Source organism: Carcharodon carcharias, chromosome 7 (assembly GCF_017639515.1).
Source record: "Carcharodon carcharias isolate sCarCar2 chromosome 7, sCarCar2.pri, whole genome shotgun sequence".
NCBI classification, from domain to species: domain Eukaryota; kingdom Metazoa; phylum Chordata; class Chondrichthyes; order Lamniformes; family Lamnidae; genus Carcharodon; species Carcharodon carcharias.
Genome location: NC_054473.1, coordinates 127332120 through 127351107, shown reverse-complemented (window position 1 = coordinate 127351107; position 18988 = coordinate 127332120). Strand labels below are relative to the sequence as shown.

Here is an 18988-nt window from a genome sequence, read left to right as displayed (position 1 = left end):
ACTTGCTGTGTGAAAAAGTTTTTCTTTACCTCACATTTGCTTCTTTTGCAAAACACTTTGAAACTGTGCCCTCTGGTTCTTGATCCGCTTACAAGCGGGAATAGTTTCTCTCTATCTACTCTGTCCACATCCCTCAGGATTTTGAAAATTTCTATGAAGTCTCCTTTTAGCTTTCTCCTCTGCAAGGAAAACAGTCCCAACTTCTCCAATTTTCCCTCATAAATGAAGTTTCTCATCCCTGGAACCACTCTCGTAAACCACTTCTGCACTCTCTCCAATGCGTTCACATCTTTCCTATAGTGTGGCACCCAGAACTGTACACAACACTCCAGCTGAGATCAAACCAATGTCTTATATGAGTTCATCATAACCTCCCTGCTCTTGTACTCTATGCCCCTATTTATGAAGCCTAGAATATTGTATGCTTTAGTAATAGCTCTCTTTATCTGTCCTGCCACCTTTAATGACTTATGTATACACCCAGGTCTCTGCTCCTGCACACCTTATACTGTCCATGTTCTTTGCACCAAAGTGTATCACCTCACACTTCCCCGCATTGAACTTCGTCTGTCACCTATCTGCCCACTCCACCAATGTGTCAATATCCTTTTGAAGTTCTACATTGTCCTCCTCACAGTTTACAATTTTCCCAAGTTTTGTGTTGTCTGCAAACTTTGAAATTGTCCCCTGCATGCCAAAATCTAGATCATTTATGTATACTAGGAAAAGCAAGGGTCCCAATACTGACCATTGGGAACTCCACCTCAAACCTTCTTCTAGCCCAAAAAATACCCATTAACCATTACTCTCTGTATCCACATTGCTACTGCCCCTTTTATTACATGACCTATAACTTTCCTCAAGTCTGTTGTGTGGCACTGTATCAAACGCCTTTTGGAAGTCCATGTACACCATACCAACAGCCTTGCCCTCATCAACCATCTCTATTACCTCTTCAAAAAACTCCAGCAAGTTAGTTAGAAACAATTTTCCTTTAACAAATCCATGCTGACTCTTCCAAATCAATCCACATTTTTCCATATGACTATTAATTCTATTCCAAATAATTGTTTCTAGAAGTTTCGCCACCACCGAAATTGAACTGACTGGTCTGTAATTGCAGGGCAGACCTTGCAACCTTTTTTGAACAACGGCGTAATGTTCGCAATTCTCCAGTCCTCTGGCACCTCCCCTGAATCCAGGGTACATTGAAAGATTATTGCCAGTGCCTCTGCAATTTCCACTCTCACTTCCTTCAATATTTTTGGATGCATCTCATCCGGTCCAGGTGCCTTATCAACTTTTAAGTACCAACAGCTTATCCAATACCTCCTCCTTATCAATTATAAATCCTTCTAATGACAGTTCCTCCTCTGTCACCATGGCCTGGGCAGCATCTGCCTCATAGGTATAAACAGGTGCAAAGTATTCATTTAACAACTCAGCCATGCCTCTTGCCTCTATTTGTAAATCACCTTTTTGGTCCCTAACTGGCCCTACTCCTCCTTTTACCATGTACTTTGGGATTTTCTTTTATGTTAGCTGCCAGTCTTTCTTCATAATCCCTCTTTGCTTCTCGTATTTACTTTTTCATATCCCTTCTGAACCTTCTGTATTCAGCTCAGTTCTCAATTGTATTTTCTCCCTGACACCTGTTGTAAACACACTTTTTCTTCTTTAACTTAATTTCTATCTCCAATCGATCTTCTATTGTCATCCAGGATTTGTTTGTCTTATCCTTCCCTTTTGAGGGAACATACCTTGACTGTGCCCAAACCATCTCCTCTTCGAAGGTAGCCCATTGTTCAGCTACTGTTTTTCCCGCCAACCTTTGGTTCCGGTCTATCCGGCCCAGCTCCATTCTTGCCCAATTGAAGTTCACACTCTGCCAATTGATTATTCTTACTCTGGATTGACCAATGTCACTTTCCACCGTCATCCTAAGCCTTATGATACAATGAGCACTGTCAATTGATCTATATGGCCCACCTCATTCCCAAGAACCAGGTTTAGCAGTGCCTCCTTTCTTGTTGGACTGGACACATACTGCTGCAGGAAATTCTCCTGAACACAATCTAGGAACGCTTGTCCCTCACGGCCCCTTACACTACCACTATTCCAGTCTATATAGGGGTAATTAAAGTCCCCCATTATAACTACTCTATGATGTTTACACCTCTCTGTAATTTCCATGCAGATTTGTTCCTCTGTATCCTTCCCACTAGCTGGTGGTCTTCATATGACACCAAGCAATGTAATTGCAACCCTCTTATTCCTTAGCTCTAGCCAAATCGCTTCTGTCCTTGAATCCTCTTTCTTCAGTACTGCAATTCTCTCCTTAACCGAAAACACGACCCCTCCTCCTTTTTTCCCTTCCCTATCTTTTCTGAACATCTTGCAACCAAGAATATTTAACACCCAGATCTGCCCCTCATTAAGCTAAGTCTCCATTATCGCCATAACATCATAATTCCACAAGGGATTAGTTCACGTTATACTCAGTTCAAGTTTTTTTTTATTCATTCTTAGGATGTGGGCTTTGCTGGCCAGGCTAGCATTTATTGCCCATCCTTAGTTGCCCTTGAGAAGGTGGTGGTGAGCTGCCTTCTTGAAACACAGCAGTCGATGTGGTGTAGGTACATCCTCAGTGCTGTTAGGAAAGGAGTTCCAGGATTTAGACCCAGAGACAGTAAAGGAACAGCAGCATATTTCTAAGTCAAGATGGTGAGTGACTTGGAGGGAAACTTCCAGGTGGTGGTGTTCCCATCTGTCTGCTGCACTTGTCCTTCTAGATGGTAGTGGTTGTGGGTTTGGAAGGTGCTGTCTAAGGAGCCTTGGTGAATTCTGGGCATCAGTGAGCAGGTCATTGTTAAGGAAGTGCCGCTTGATAGCACTACTGATGACCCTTTCCATTACTTTACTAATGATTGAGACAGACTGATGGGGAGGTAATTGGCCAGGTTGGATTTGTCCTGCTTTTTGTGTAGAGGACATACCTGGGCAATTTTCCACGTAATCAGGTAGATACCAGTGTTGTAGCTGTACTGGAACAGCTTGGCTAGGCGGTGCAGCAAGTCCTGGAGCAAAAGTCTTCAGTACTATTGCGGGAATATTGTCAGGACTCATAGCCTTTGCAGTATCCAGTGCCTTCAGGCTTTTCTTGATGTCACGTGGAGAGAATTAAGTTGGCTGAAGATTGGCATCTGTGATGCTCCAGGCCTCCAGAGGAAGCCAAGATGGATCATCCACTCGGCACTTCTGACTGAAGATTTTAGCAAATGCTCCAGCCTTATCTTTTGCACTGGTGTGCTGGGCACCCCCATCATTGAGGATGGGGATAATTTTGGAGCCTCGTCCGCCAGTGAGTTGTTTAATTGTCCACCTCCATTCACAACTGGATGAGGCAGGACCGCAGAGCTTAGATCTGATCCGTTCATTGTTGAATCACTTAGCTCTGTCACTTGCTGTTTGGCACGCAAATAGTCCTGTATTATAGCTTCATCAGGTTAACACCTCAATTTTTAGGTATGCCTGGTGCTGCTCCTGGCATGCCCTCCTGCACACTTCATTGAACCAGGGTTGATCCCTGCCTTAGTGGCAATGGTAGAGTGGGGGATATGTCGGGCCATTAGGTTACAGATCGTGGTTGTGTACACTTCTGCAGCTGCTGATGGCCCACAGCACCGTATGGATGCCCAGTTCTGAGTTGCTAGATCTGCTTGAAATCTATCCCATTTAGCACAGTGGTAGTTCCACACAACACATGGAGGGTATCCTCAATATGAAGGCGGAACTGTGCAGTGGTCACTCCTACCGATACTGTCATGGGCAGATGCATCTGCAGCAAGCAGGTTGGTGAGGATGAGGTCAAGTATGCTTTTCCCTCTTGTTGGTTCCCTCACCACCTTCCACAGATCCAGTCTAGCAGCTATGTCCTTTAGGACTCGGCCAGCTCGGTCAGAAGTGGTGCTACCAAGCCACTCTTGGTGGTGGACATTGAAGTCCCCCACCAGTGTACATTCTGCACCTTTGCCACCCTCAGTGCTTCCTACAAGCGATGCTCAACATGGAGGAGCACTGATTCAGCAGCTGAGGTAGGGCAGTACATGGTAATCAGCAGGAGATTTCCTTGCCCTTATTTGACCTTCTGTCATGAGACTTCATGGGGTCTGGTGTAGATGTTGAGGGCTCCCAGGGCAACGCCCTCCCGACTGTATACCATTGCACCGCCACCTCTGCTGGGTCTGTGTTGCAGGTGGGTCACCACCATACCCAAGTATGGTGATGGTGGTGTCTGGGACATTATCTGTGAGATATGATTCTGTGAGGATGACTATGTCAGGCTGTTGCTTGACTAGTCTGAGAGATAGCTCTCCCAATTTTGGCACTAGCCCCCATATATTAGTAAGTTGGACTTTGCAGGGTCAACAAGGCTAAATTTGCCGTTTCTGGTGCCTAGGTTGATGCTGGGTAATCCGTCCTTTTTTGAGACTTTGTAGCGGTTTGATACAACTGAGTGACTTGCTAGGCCATTTCAGAGGGCATTTAAGAGTCAACCACATTGCTGTGGAGTCAAATGTCAGCCAGACCAGATAAGGACAGATTTCCTTTCCTGGTGAACCAGATGGGTTTTTACAACAATCGACAATGGTTTCATGGTCATCATTAGACTTTTAATTCCAGATTTCTACTGAATTCAAATTGCATCATCTGCCATGATTCGAACCCGGGTCCCCAGAGCATTACCCTGGGTCTCTGGATTACTAGTCCAGCGAAAATACCATACTATGCCATCATCTCCTCTAAGTTCTGCCATAACCACTCAGTTCCAGACATGGAGGCAAAAGGTGAATGCCAGACAAGAGGTCAGAAATTCCTTTGGCATCAAGTCAGCATTCAATTGGGTTTAGCACCAAAAGGCCTGAGCGAAATTCAAGTAAAGTGAGGTCAAATGGAAAGCCCTCCAGTGGCTGACATGGAGACAGATGATTGCAATTGGCGGAGGCTAATCATTAGAGTCCTAGAATTTCACTGCAGGCTGGCTTGGCTGCTTCATTATCAGAGGAGCTGTGTACAGAGCTTTGTGGCATCATACATGATATTAGGACTGAGGGAGGTTTATTAATGAAGCAACTGAAGATAATTAAGCCAAAGTTGCATCCCGGAGGAACTCCCTTCTAGTTCAGACGGCTGTTCATAGCTTTATATTCCACATATATATAAAATTTTAAAAATGCTTATGACTGTTGACTAAAAAAGAGTATTAGTGTATAAACAAGTACAAAGAGTGATATATGTCCTTACCCTACAATTTTTTTTTATCTAGAATTGATCTCTGACAAAATTATTACGATTAAATCTAGGAAAAGAGAGGCAGCTTTGTAGTGAAAAATGATGTACTTTGAAGCATTAACAGTTTGCAAATTCCAAAGGTAGTTTAAAATTTATCACCTGAAGACAATTGAAAGCTTTAAATAATGCTGGTACAGGAGAACAACGCCGGGCATCCACCAAAATAGTTAGTCCTGCACTTCGGATATCTTGTCTAAAGAGCAATAATCACAATTGTAGTAAACCACATGACCACTATATTGCATTCATAGAAGATAACTGTCATTTTATCACATGGCTATATAGTAACCATCCATACACATTTGCACTATTTAAGACTAACATTTTGATTAATATTAATAATATTTCTACTGATTTCTATAACAAAATGTTTACAAATAGTACAGAATTTAAACTGTTAAAAAGGATTGTGTTTCATTGAATTTTCTAATCAAATACAATGTTAATGAAAATAAATGTACACTTAAGTTCTCAGAAAATCTTGCATACAAAACTCATTAATTTCCATTTATAAAGCGAATCTGTTAATTTAATAATGTTTTTGTTTCAAAATAGTAAATCTTAATGAGATGGCAATTAACAGATTTGATACAACATAACTTTCATGATACAATCAAAATTAACTCATAATCTTGCAATAAGCAAATGCCAAATTTTTGAAATTACTTTGTTAAAATTATATAGCTTAGTCTTTTCTTCGTGTCATTGGCTTACAGTTCAAAACAATATAGGGGCCACAGCTAAACTCAATGACACTATTAGGAAATGTATAACATCTCAATGACTGAAATTGACAAAACATGAAAAGAACTCAACAAGAATTGCACACTTCATATCAGTAACAATATTTTCGAACAACAGAATGGCTGCTTAAATGCCTGCACATTATTTTGGATTCAGATCGTCTTTCAAAACATTCAATAAAAAGAGCATAACATGAAACTTTCATTTCATTTACTCTCACTTTTAATACGGATGCACATTTAACATGTCTCTGCTTGACAGAATGAAAATTCAACACTTTAGTGACTATATAATTAGAATGTTGCTAAATCCTGAGAGTTTGTTCTGCTGCCCTTGAAACTGAAAATTCAGTCTATTCAATCCCATTTCCATTTCCCCAGCAATATCCTTGATGAGCCTACAAATCAGCTTCCACTTCCCCTCTCTCCAACTTTTCTACTCTTCTCCGGTGTAGCACAGTCCATTAAATGTTCAATTACATAAGCACAGGCTATAAAAGCTGCTACATAGGCAATCAATTACTGCTGCAGTGAAATGCAAAGAAACTGTTGGAATACCTGGGGATATTATAAAAGTAGATAAGGAGCCGCACAAGTTCAGGGACGTTGCAATGTGGATTTAGCCAGACAGTGTTCCTTGTTGTTATTATCACTACTGCACGACCAGACTTATCTCTGCCTCCTGAAGCAAAATAGAATTTTACATTTACATTAGTAATTTATACAAATGCTTAAAATTCCCTAACTAGGGTACAAAGGACAAGCCAAACATCCCAATTTAAATTGCTCAAGAGAATTGTTGCATGTAACACATACTCTACACAATATTCAAGTTAAATGTAGAAGCATTACTGAAGTGCTTAAATAAATGTGTTTCCTTAGCTTAAATTACATTGGGCTTTCTTGATCTCTCTATTAGATCTTTTTTAAAATTATTCTTTCACAGCATGTGGGCATCACTGGCTAGGCCAGCATTTATTGCCCATCCCTAATTGCCCTTGAAAAAGTGGTGGTGAGTCATCTTCTTGAACTGTACAAACGTAGGTACACCCACAGTGCTATCAGGGAGTTCCAGGATTTTGACCCAGTGACAGCAAAAGAACAGCAGTATAGTTCCAAGTCAGGATGGTGTGTGGCTTGGAAGAGAACTTGCAGGTGGTGGTGTTCCCATGCATCTGCTGCCCTTGTCCTTCTTGGTGATAGAAGTCATGGGTTTGGAAGGTGCTGCTGAAGGAGCCTTGGTGAGTTGTAGACGATATGCACTGCTGTCACTGTGCATCGGTGGTGGAGGAAAAGAATGTTGAAGGTGGTGAATAGGGTGCCAATTAAGTGGGCTACTTTGTCCTGGATGGTGTCAAGCTTCTGTTTTTGGTGCTGCACTCATCCAGGCAAGTGGGGAGTATTCCATCACACTCATGACTTGTGCTTTGTAGATGTTAGACAGGCTTTGGTGAGTCTGAAGGTGAGTTGCTCGACACAGAATTCTTAGACTCTGACCTGCTGTTTTAGCCACAGTATTTATATGGTTGGTCCCGTTCATTATATGGTCAATGGTAACCCCCAGGATGTTGATCATGGGACATTCAGTGATGGTAATGTAATTCAATGTCAAGTGGAGATGGTTGGATTCTCTCTTGTTGGAGATGGTCATTGCCTGGCACGAATATAATTTGCCACTTATCAGCCCAAACCTGAATGTTCTCCAGGTCTTACTGCATATGTACACAGACTGCTTTAATATCTGAGGAGTCATAAATGGTGCTGAACATTGTGCAATCATCAATTAACACCCCCACTTGACCTTATAAAGGCATCTCTGAGTTCCTTAGGCCTGACACTCCATCATGCCCTCTTGTAACTCTTTCGAGTACAAACACATTTCCATCTGTTTCAGATGAAGTTACATTGTTTCATAGTTTTGCCATTGTGAGATTTGAACTCTTGATCTTGGGGTTACAAGCCCAGTACCATAACCACTTGGCTATTTAGGCCAAGCCTTCAATACCAAGTGTAACTCTTTCGAGTACAAACCCGTTTCTATCTGTTTCAGATGAAGTTACATTGTTTCATAGTTTGCCATTGTGAGATTTGAACTCTTGATCTTGGGGTTACAAACCCAGTACCATGACCACTTGGCTATTTAGGCCAAGCTCCCACTTGACCTTATGATGCAGGGAAAGCCATTGATGAAGCAGCTGAAAATGGTTGGGCCTCGGACACTAGCCCGAGGAACTCCTGCAGTGATGTCCTGGAACAAAAATAACTGACATCCAACAACCACAGCCATCCTCCTTCATGTTACGTATGACTCCAACCAGCAGAGAGTTTTCCCCATGATTCCCATTGATTCCAGTTTTGCTAGGCTTCTTTGATGCCACATTTGGTTGTGGAATCGCTTAGCTCTGTCAATTGCATGGTGCTTATGCAAGCAAGTAGTCCTGTGTTGTAACTTCACCAGGTTAACACTTCATTTTTAGGTAAGCCTGGTGCTGCTCCTGCCTTGCCCTTCTGCACTCTTCATTGATCCAGGGTTGATCCCCCAGCTTGATGGCAATGGTAGAGTGGGGGATAAGCTGTGTCACGAGGCTGCATATAGTTCTGTTGCTGCTGATGGCACACATCACCTCATGGATGCCAAGTTTTGAGCTGCTAGATCTGTTCAAAATCTATCCCATTTAGCACTGTGTTAGTGCCACACAACACAATGAAGGGCATCCTCAGTGTGAAGAGGACCGTGTGATGGTCGCTCCTACCAATAATGTCAAGGACAGATGCAACTGCGACAGGTAAGTTGGTGAAGATGAGGTCAAGTACCTCTTTTTGGCTCCCTCAACAGCTGCTGCAGACCCAGTCTAGCAGCTATGTCCTTTAGGACTCTGTCAGCAGTGGTGCTACCAGGCCACTCTTGGTAATGTACATTCAAGTCACCCATCCAGAGCACATTGTGTGCCCTTGCCACCCTCAGTGTTTGTTCCAAGTGACGTTCAACATGGAAGACTACTGATTCATCAGCTGAAGACGGTGGCAGTAGGTGGCAACCAGCAAGAGGTTTTCTTGCCCGTGTTTGACTTGATGCCATCAGACTTCACAAGGTCCAGTGTCCATGTTCAGGGCTAATCCTTCCTGACTGTGTATCACTGTGCCACCACCTCCGGTGGGTCTGTCACGTTACTGGGACAGGATATAACCAGGGATGGTGATAGTAGTGTCTGGGACATTTTCTGTAAGGCATAACTCCATGAGTATGACTATATCAGGCTGTTGTTTGACTAGTCTGTGGGGCAGCTCTCCCAATTTTGGCATAAGACCCAGGATGTTAATAAGGAGGACTTTGGAGGTTCGACAGGGCCAGGTATGCTGTTGTCGTTCTTAGCACCTAGGTCAATGCCTGGTGGTCCATCCAGTTTCATTTCTTTTTTCAGATGTATCAATTTGATACAACCAAGTGGCTTGCTAGAGCATTTCAGAGGAACTTTAAAAGTCAACCATACTGCCGTGGTTTTGGAGTCACATGTAGGCCAGATATTAGGCAGATATCAGTGAGCCAGATGGGTGATTATGGCAAATGACAATGGTTTCATGGTCATTATAACAGAGTAAATTTTAATTCCAGATTTATTGATTCAATTTAAATTCCACCAGCTGCTGCAGTGGGGTTTGAACCCTGGGCCTGGGCCTCCGGATTACCAGTCCAGTGCATTACCACTACTCCACCGCTTCCCCTCTTGGACTGCTGGAGACAGCATGAGGATGTAGAGGAATAGGGAAGGAAATTAACATGTGTGGCAGAGGAGAGGTGTCTGAAAAAGATGAGAATGCAAGAAAGGGGAGATCATGGGACCCAGAGTCAGGGGGCGAGTCACAGTGCCAGGTAGGCCTATCACTAGAGAGAAAGGGGTGCACGAGGCCTCATTTCTTTGCATTGTTGTTCTTCATTTTGCCAACCTCTACCATATTTTTGTGAACTGCTTCAAAAAATATACATGGTTGGAAAGCAAAGGAAGCAAAACAGAAAATGGTTGTTTGGTAGTACAGAACTTGACTATTGATGAAAAAGAGACATGTCAAAGCTTTTCATCTTGCATTCATCAGGACACTTTGCAGAAGTACCAATACTGTATGAGGAGAGTGTTGATTGGTTGGCAAGTGGACTCAGAGTTGTTGCCATGGAGAATGCACCAAATGATGGTGACTGAAGATTAACTGCCAAACACTTTGAAATTTAAACCAGGCAGCTGCTTGACTGTGAATAGTCAAGGCATTGCCCTGGGGAATGAACCAGTGAGTGGCTGTCATTCATTTTGCATAGCTAAAACAGGAGCAATGTGTGGACATGTTCTTTCTGTCTGTAAAGAACAAGATCCTGTGTATTAATATATGTAGCTTCCAGTACATGCAAAGGCACCACATTGTGATCCTGACTAACAATCTTAAATTGGTTGTCAGCGTAATTCTTAGCATGCCGAGGATTACTTAGCAAATGTTGTCCAATCACGGAATCACATCTAACTTTAGACAGTGTGTTTCGAGTTTTGCAAGCATGGGCAGGTTGGGTATGGTCTGTACCTCGGCTGTTACAAACAGTGGAAGGGACCTGTTTGATATGATATGCCAGTCTTTGGGATGTACAGCCCACATACCTAGCATCACACTGACACCAAAATTCATATACCACATTACTCATTTGTGTGATAGGCAGAACATCGTTTGGCTTGACAGCAGCATTCTTTTAGTGGCAAATACCACTCGTGTTGCTACTGCATTGCTAAATAGCTAACTTCACCCGTTGCTCAAATTTTTGAGATACGTTGCTCTTCCAGGGTAATCTGAGGTAGACAGGGCACTTTTCAGGGCTGAAAGTGACAGCTTTAGGCCCGTTCATGAGTTTCTGTGATATACAGTGTGAAATGATCTGATCATTCTGCATGGCAACACCTCAAGAGTCCACTTGCCAACCAAGCAGCATTCTCTTCTCATACAGTATAAATGTTGTTTCCTTTACATTTGATATTCTAGTGAAATGTCTTGATGGGTGCAAGACGAAAAGCTTCGACTTGTCTCTTTTTTCAGCAGTACAAAACAGCAAAGTCGCAATATTACTTACACTGGTTCCTTTTGATTATTTTTCAACATTCAATTAATGTAAGAGATAACTTAAACTTTCCAACGTAAAACCTCAAAATCAAAACAGTTGGAGCATAAACAACAGAAATGGAAATGCTCTTGCACACAGACATTAGAGTTAACAGAACAGTCTTGTCAACAAAATGTGTGGTAATCAAATGAACCAATGTATGAAACTTTCCTTTACCTGGTAATTTATCTGTCCATCCACATGTCCTAGCAGCTTTATTTGAAGACACTACATCCATTCAATGAACTGCTCTGCAATAATGTGTGGAATTTAAAAACTTTAATGTTGATAAGTACCTACCAGTCAAACATGCCACCCCAGAATTGAGAACATCAAAGTTGATTTCTTGGGACAGTGTTGGTAGATTAGGTTTAAGCGGTAAGGAAGATGAGGTCTCACAATGTTTAATTGGCGCCGATTCTTGCCTGCTCACAATGCACTGTGCAATCAGTGAGGTTTTTGGAGGTTCATCTGGTAGGTTGAAAATATCTTCATTGAAACTTCCTTTTTCTGTGTCCAATTTATCATTTGTTTTTGAATCAAATCCTATGGATAAAATAAATTAAAATTGGATAATTCTTACATTCTGAAAAATATTTTTATCAAAAATATACAAACCCCTCCAAAGTAAGTTAGTTCTCCATTCTATCCAGGAAATTGTTTCTAAAGCAGGGGTATCAAACTCAATTTATAACCTGAATGGGCATCTTAGGATGGGCCATATTCAACAGAAGTTAAAAGCAAAAAACTGCGGATGCTGGAAATCCAAATATAAACAAAGATACCTGGAAAAACTCAGCAGGTCTGGCAGCATCTGTGGAGAGGAACACAATTAACATTTCAAGTCCGAATGACCCTTCAACAGAACTAAGTAAAAATAGAAGAGAGGTGAAATATAAGCTGGTTTAAGGGGGAGTGGGGCAAGTAGAGCTCGAGAGAGGGCCAGGGATAGCTGGAACCTATCCAGCTCCACTTGTCCCAGCCTCCCCCACACCCCTTAAAGTAGCTTATATTTCACCTCTCTTCTATTTATACTTAATTCTGTTGAAGGGTCATTCGGACTCGAAACGTTAACTGTGTTCCTCTCCGCAGATGCTGCCAGACCTGCAGAGTTTTTCCAGGTATTTTTGTTTTTGTTTTCAACAGAAGTTATTTTGATACATTGGGACAGAAATTAGTAAATGTGGTGTCCTTTTTTGAGCGTTAAGCAAGTATAATATATACTCCTTTCTGGGTGGAAGAACCCGCACATAATCTACACAGTCTACAGTCTGGATGAAACTGCTGTATGCTTGGCAGCCCTGCGTTAAAGGTTTTGTTATTCTTTAGGAGCTGTGTGATACTGAGCACTCTACACTCTTCAATACTTCTACACCCCACAAACTTCGTGGAACATAAATTTCCAATTGGGGTTTCATTTTGATCCCAATGACATTTTGCCACCAAATATTCCAGTGTGTCTCCAGCAATCAATTCAAACATTCAATTCTGGACTTAAATCACATGTTTTTTTTCCATTCATGGGACGTGGGCATCACAGGCTAAGCCAGCATTTATTGCCCATCGTTAATTGTCTGTGAGAAGGTCGTGGTGAGTTGTCTTCTTGAACCGCTGCAATCCTTGTGGTGTAGGTACACACACAGTGCTGTTAGGAGCGGAGTTCCAGGATTTTGACCCAATGACAATGAAGACATGGCGAAATAATTTAAAGTCAGGATGGTGAGTGGCTTCAAGGGAAACTTCCAGGCTGTGGTGTTCCCATATGTCTGCTGTCCTTGTCCTTCAAGATGGTAGTGGTCCTGGGTTTGGAAAGTGCAGTCAAAGGAGGGTTGATAAGTTCCTGCAGTGAGCTTGTAGATGGTACACACTGCTGCTACTGTGCATTGGTGGCGGTGGAGGTTTTGTGGATGTGGTGCCAATCAAGCAGGCTGCTTTGTCTTGGATGGTGTCAAGCTTCTTGAGTATTGTTGGAGCTGCACTCATTCAGCCAAGTGGAGAGCATTCCATCACAATCCTGACTAATGCCTTGTCGATGGTGGGCAGGCTTTGGGGAGTTAGGAGGTGAATTACTTGCCACAGGATCCCTAGCCTCTGACCTGCTCTTGTTGCCACAGTATTTATGTGGTTAGTCCAATTCAGTTTCCTGTCAATGGTAACCGCCAGGATGTTTCAACAATAGTAATGCCACTGATTGTCAAGAGGTGATGGTTAGATTCTCTCTTACTGGAGATGTTCATTACCTGGCACTTGTGTGGCATTGATTTTACTTGCCATTTGTCATGCCATGCCTGGATATTGTCCAGGTATTGCTGAATTTGGACAGGGGCTGCTTCAGTATCTGAGTCGTTGCGAATGGTGAACATTGTGCAATCATCAGCGAACGTCCCCACTTTGGATCTTTTTCTTTGTTATTCGTCCACGGGATGTGGGCTTCACTGGCTGAGCCAGCATTTATTGCCCATCCCTAGTTGCCCTTGAGAAAGTGGTGGCGAGCTGCCTTCTCGAACTACTGCAGTCCAGGTGGTATGGTACACCCACAGTGCTGTCAGAAACGGAGTTCTAGGATTTTGACCCAGCAACAGTGAAGGAACGCCAATATATTTTCAAATCAGGATGGTGAGTGGCTTGGAGGGGAACTTCCAGGTGGTGGTATTCCCACCTATCTATTGCCCTTGTCTATCTGGATGGTAGTGGTCCTGGTTTTGGAAGATGCTGTCGAAGAAGCCTTGATGAATTCCTGCAATGCATCTTGTAGATGGTACACACTGCTGCGACTGTGCATCAGTGGTGGAGGGAGTGAATGTTTGTGGATGTGGTGCCAGTCAAGTGGGCTTTGTCCTGGACGGTGTCAAGCTTCTTGAGTGTTGTGGAAACTGCACTCAACCAGGCAAGTGTGGAGTGTTCCATTATACTCCTGACTGTGTCTTGTAGATGATAGACAGGCTTTGGGGAGTCAGGAGGGGAGTTACTCGTCGTACGATTCCAAGCCTCTGACCTGTTCTTGTAGCCAGTGTTTATTTGGTTAGTCCAGTTCAGTTTCTGGTCAAAGGTAAACCGCACACCCTCTCCTGGATGTTGATAGTAGGGGATTCAGTGATAGTAATGCCTTTGAACATCAAGAGGCGACAGCTGGATTCTTTCTTGTTGGAGATGGTCATCGCCTGGCACTTCTGTTACGCGAATGTTACTTGCCACTTGTCAGCCCAAGCCTGGATTGTGTCTGACACTTGCTCCATTTGGACATGGACTGCTTCAGTATCTGAAGAGTCACAAGTGGTGCTGAACATTGTGCAATCATAAGCAAACATCCCTACTTCTGACCTTGTGATGGAAGGAAGGTCATTGATGAAGCAGCTGAAAATGGCTGGGCCAAGAGCACTATCCTGAGGAGCTCTTTCAGTGATGTCCTGGAGCTCAGATGACTGACCTCCAACAACCACAACCATCTTCCTTTGTGTTAGGTATGACTCCAACCAGCAGAGGGTTTTCTTCCTAATTCCCATTGACTCCACTTTTGCTAGGGCCCCTTGATGCCACGCTCGGTCAAATGCTGCCATGATGTCAAGGGCAGTCACCCTCACCTCATCTTGGGAGTTCGGCTCTTTTGTCCATGTTTGAACCAAGGCTGCAATGAGGTCAGGAGCTGAGTGGCCCTGGCGGAATCCAAACTGGGTATCAGTGAGTAGGTCATTGCTAAGCAAGTGCCGCTTGATAGCACTATTGATTAACCTTTCCGTTACTTTACTGATGGGGCGGTAATTGGTTGGGTTGGATTTGTCCTGCTTTTTGTGTACAGGACATAACTGGGTAATTTTCCACATAGCTGGGTAGATGCCAGTGTTGCAGCTGCACTGGAACAGCTTGGCGAGGGGAGTTGCAAGTTCTGGAGCACAAGTCTTCAGTACTTTTGCCAGAATGTTGTCAGGACCCACAGCCTTTGCAGTATCCAGTGCCTTCAGCCGTTTCTTGATATGACATGGAGTGAATCGAATTGGCTAAAGACTGACATCTGGGATGCTGAGGTCCTCCAAAGGAGGCCGAGATGGATCATCCACTCGGCACTTCTAGCTGAAGAGTGTAGCAAATGCTTCAGCCTTATGTTTTGCACTGATGTGTTGGGCTCCTCCATCATTGAGGATTTGTGGAGCCTCCCGCTCCAATGAGTTGTTCAATTGTCCACTACCATTCAGGACTGGATGTGGCAGGACTGCAGGGCCTAGATGTAATCCATTGGTTGTGGTGCAGCTGGTGCTGCTCCTGGCATGCCATCTTGCAGTCTTCATTGAGCGAAGGTCGATCTCCTATCTTGGTGGTAATGGTAGAGTGGGGGATATGTCGGGCCATGAGGTTACAGATCGTGGTTGAGTACACCTCTGCTGCTACTGATGGCCCACAGCGCCTCATAGATGCCCAAACTTGAGTTTCTTTATCTGTTCGAAATCTATTCCACATAGCACAGTGGTAGTGCCACACAACACAATGGAGGGTATCCTCAATGTGAAGGCAGGACTTCTTCTCCACAACAACTACGCGATGGTTACTCCTACCAATACTGTCATGGGCAGATGCATCTGCAGCAGGAAAGTTGGTGAGGATCCGGGGATGGGAGGCATCCGTGGAGATAACTTTCCTGTACAGGTAGATTGCAGACTTCCGATAAAATACAGAATACAAGCTGGAAACAGTCTCCTCCTCCATACTGTTAGGTGAAACACATTGGCAAGCCAATCAATACCTTGTACAGCCTGTTGTGTGATGCCAGCAGTTTTCTTTCACGGCTGAGCTTCTGCAGTCACCAGTGCGCAAAGTTACAAGAGGACCGCACTCTTTGGTTTGCTCTCTCCTGTGCTGCTTCTGCCATCAGGACCTGCTGGTGCTCAGCAAATCACCAAGTTCAGACCTCCCTCAAACTCACTATCTAACCCATTCAGGTGCCAATATCACGGCTGATGGCTAGAAGGAAAGAACACTTAATAATAATCCTTTGTCCTTTTGTACAGGAAGTTTCTGTGCAGGAGGTGTTTGCTGGCAATAAATAGCCGTGGGTAGGAGAAAAAGGCAATAGTCAACAGGGAGTTAGAAGCTGAACATTTGCAAGTGCTAGTCCTTGAAGTTATGCAGTTTGCTGCATCTTTGCTGACATGAAGGGCTAGAATTAATACACAGACGCCCTGCTCTAGAATGCTGCCAGCCTTGCCATTTCAAATGTTCCTGGGTCTATCTGGGCCACTGATCTCTAGGATATCCACTGCTTGGGATGAGGGCAATAGGTTAGGTACTCCTCCCCCAGTCACTGCGTGTTGCTTTGTCCTCCTAAAAAAAGGGTTTCAGTTAATGAGTAGTTACTGGAAGACATGTGAAACTTGTGATTAGAGTGGATGTTTGAGAAGTAGAAGAACAAATGGAATGAGGTTGGAAAGATGCTGAATGTAAACAAAAGAATGTGTTATGTGCAATGAGGAAGGAGCAGCGGGTTGAGTTAATAATTGCGCAAATGGTAATATTTGAAAAGAGAATGATGGCGTTAAATCAAAAAAGGGACAAGTGTTGGTGCTTGTAATAAGAAAGGTGATGTAGTGTGCCCTTGTGATTGAGAGGAGGGAAACACAGAGTGGTGAGAACGTGGGAGCAGAGTCTTGACAAAGTGTCAAGAGAGGTGGAAAAATTAAGAGGGCACTCCCCCTTGCTGATCTTGTGACGTCATGGAGCCTCTTCCCACACTGAGGTCAGGTCCTTGTGAGTGATGCTCAAGGCAGTAACCCTTTCGCCCACATCTGCCCTGACCTTGGAGACATCTTTGCAGCTTGAGTAGTGTTGCTCCTTCCTTCCTCAATTAAACTTCCGGAGAGCTAATGGACAATTGGAAATAGTTTTTCTCAATCTGTCCATCAAGAAGTATTCAGCAACAATTTCCAGCAGTTTATAGACAGTTTCTACACAGCTGTAGGATATGCAACCTCACATTCCCACTTTTAGTATAGTTAAGAGTTGTGCCATAAATTGAATGCAGCAAGGGCGTGGGATGCCAATCCTGCAAGCAATTGGATGAGTAACCTGCCCAAGATATTCCAATAAGACGCAAGAGTTAAAACAGTCCAAGTCTCTCACTCAGCTCTCCATGGATCGTTTGCCTACCCTGAATTAAAATCAGGGTTTAAGACACACAAGTCAACAATTCTGAAGTGCTGCGCCATCACAACAGCAAGAAAAGACAGAAAAAACTACAGCTCTGGCAGTAACAACCAAGGACCAAAACAAGAAGTTTGTACACACAAACTGCAAGATGTCTTTTGCTTTCAATACAATTTAATGACACTGAGCTACCAGCATGTACTAAGTACCACCAAATGTTACACTTACAGGCTAGGTTGTGTTGACAGCCACAGAACTTGGTCTCGTTAACTTAGGAGGAGGCAGAAAAATGTTTCATTTCACTTTTTCTTCTGTCTTTTGCTACAATCTGCTCCACGTAGTCCTGCATTTTGCAATTTTCCTGCCCAATATTCTTAATTGTTTGACTTTCACATTTCACATTACAAACAGCTGAGAATGCAGGTTCTGAACACAATGCACATTTAGGGTGAGGCAGGGAAGTGTGAAAGAAGCCAACAAATGCAGGTGCAATAAACACTTTGGTACTTTGCTCTCTCTCTCTCATTGTCCCAGGACCTGTTTCTAAACACCTGTAGCCACCTCTGCTGCATGAAACAGGTTGCCACAGGGTAGTATCAAAGGCTGCATGATAATCTGCACATACCCCTTGATCAAAGATAAACCATAAATTGATGACTGCAATAATCGGAAACTTTTATGGATCATTCCAAGTCACTGAAGATGATGATGCATGTACCCACTGCAGACTAAGTGACAACCAATTCATGGCAACATCTTCCACTTTTCACTGGAAAGGAGTCATCAGTTAGACAGCTTTCACTGGGGAGGCTTTCCTCAAGTACAAAGTGTCACAAGTAAATATTATAATTCTCCATATTCATCTCTCATGACTTTCATGAACAGAAGAGGTCGACATTCAATTAGCATGCAGGTGGGCCATGTATGTTAGTGGCTGTTACCCAGAAAACAGCCATGTTGCACTCATTGTGCAGTATTCCATGGTGCCTAAACTATTTCAAGGAATCACAGAGTGCAGAAGAGGCCCTTCGGCCCATCAAGTCTGCACCGACATGTGAGAAACACCCGATCTACCTATCTAATCCCATTTACCAGCACTTGGCCCATAGCCTTGAATGTTATGATGTGCCAAGTGGTCATTCAGGTACTTTTTAAAAGATGTGAGGCAACCCGTCCAGGCAGCGCATTCCAGACCATCACCACTCTCTGGGTAAAAAGGTTTTTCCTCACGTCTCCCCTAAACTGCCTGACCCTCACCTTGACTTTGTGCCCCCTTGTGACTGACCCTTCAACTAAGGGGAACAGCTGCTCCCTATCCACCCTGTCCATGCCCCTCATAATCTTGTACACCTCGATGAGGTCACCCCTCAGTCTTCTCTGCTCCAACAAAAACAACCCAAGTCTATCCAATCTCTCTTCACAACTTAAAATGTTTCATCCCAGGCAACATCCTGGTGAATCTCCTCTCCGGTTCAATCACATCCTTCCTATAATGTGGTGACCAGAACTGCACACAGTACTCCACCTGTGGCTTCACCAAGGTTCTATACAACTCCAACATGATCTCCCTACTTTTGTAATCTATGCCTCGATTGATAAAGGCAAATGTCCCATATGCCTTTTTCAC

At 43.5% G+C, this 18988-nt stretch overlaps 1 protein-coding gene across 5 annotated transcripts in view; it reads right to left on the bottom strand.

Moving 5' to 3' along the window:
* The window catches only part of plekhg4 (pleckstrin homology domain containing, family G (with RhoGef domain) member 4), a 279951-nt gene that overhangs the window by 195859 nt on the left and 65104 nt on the right, over window positions 1-18988 (bottom strand). For all 5 annotated transcript variants that reach the window (XM_041191344.1, XM_041191340.1, XM_041191341.1 and 2 more), the window contains exons 4-6: window positions 11530-11775; window positions 6654-6777; window positions 5452-5545 (exon numbers count right to left, since the gene is read on the bottom strand). In XM_041191344.1, coding sequence (XP_041047278.1) covers window positions 5452-5545; window positions 6654-6777; window positions 11530-11775 — 464 coding nt within the window. The remainder of the gene's footprint in view (window positions 1-5451; window positions 5546-6653; window positions 6778-11529; window positions 11776-18988) is intronic.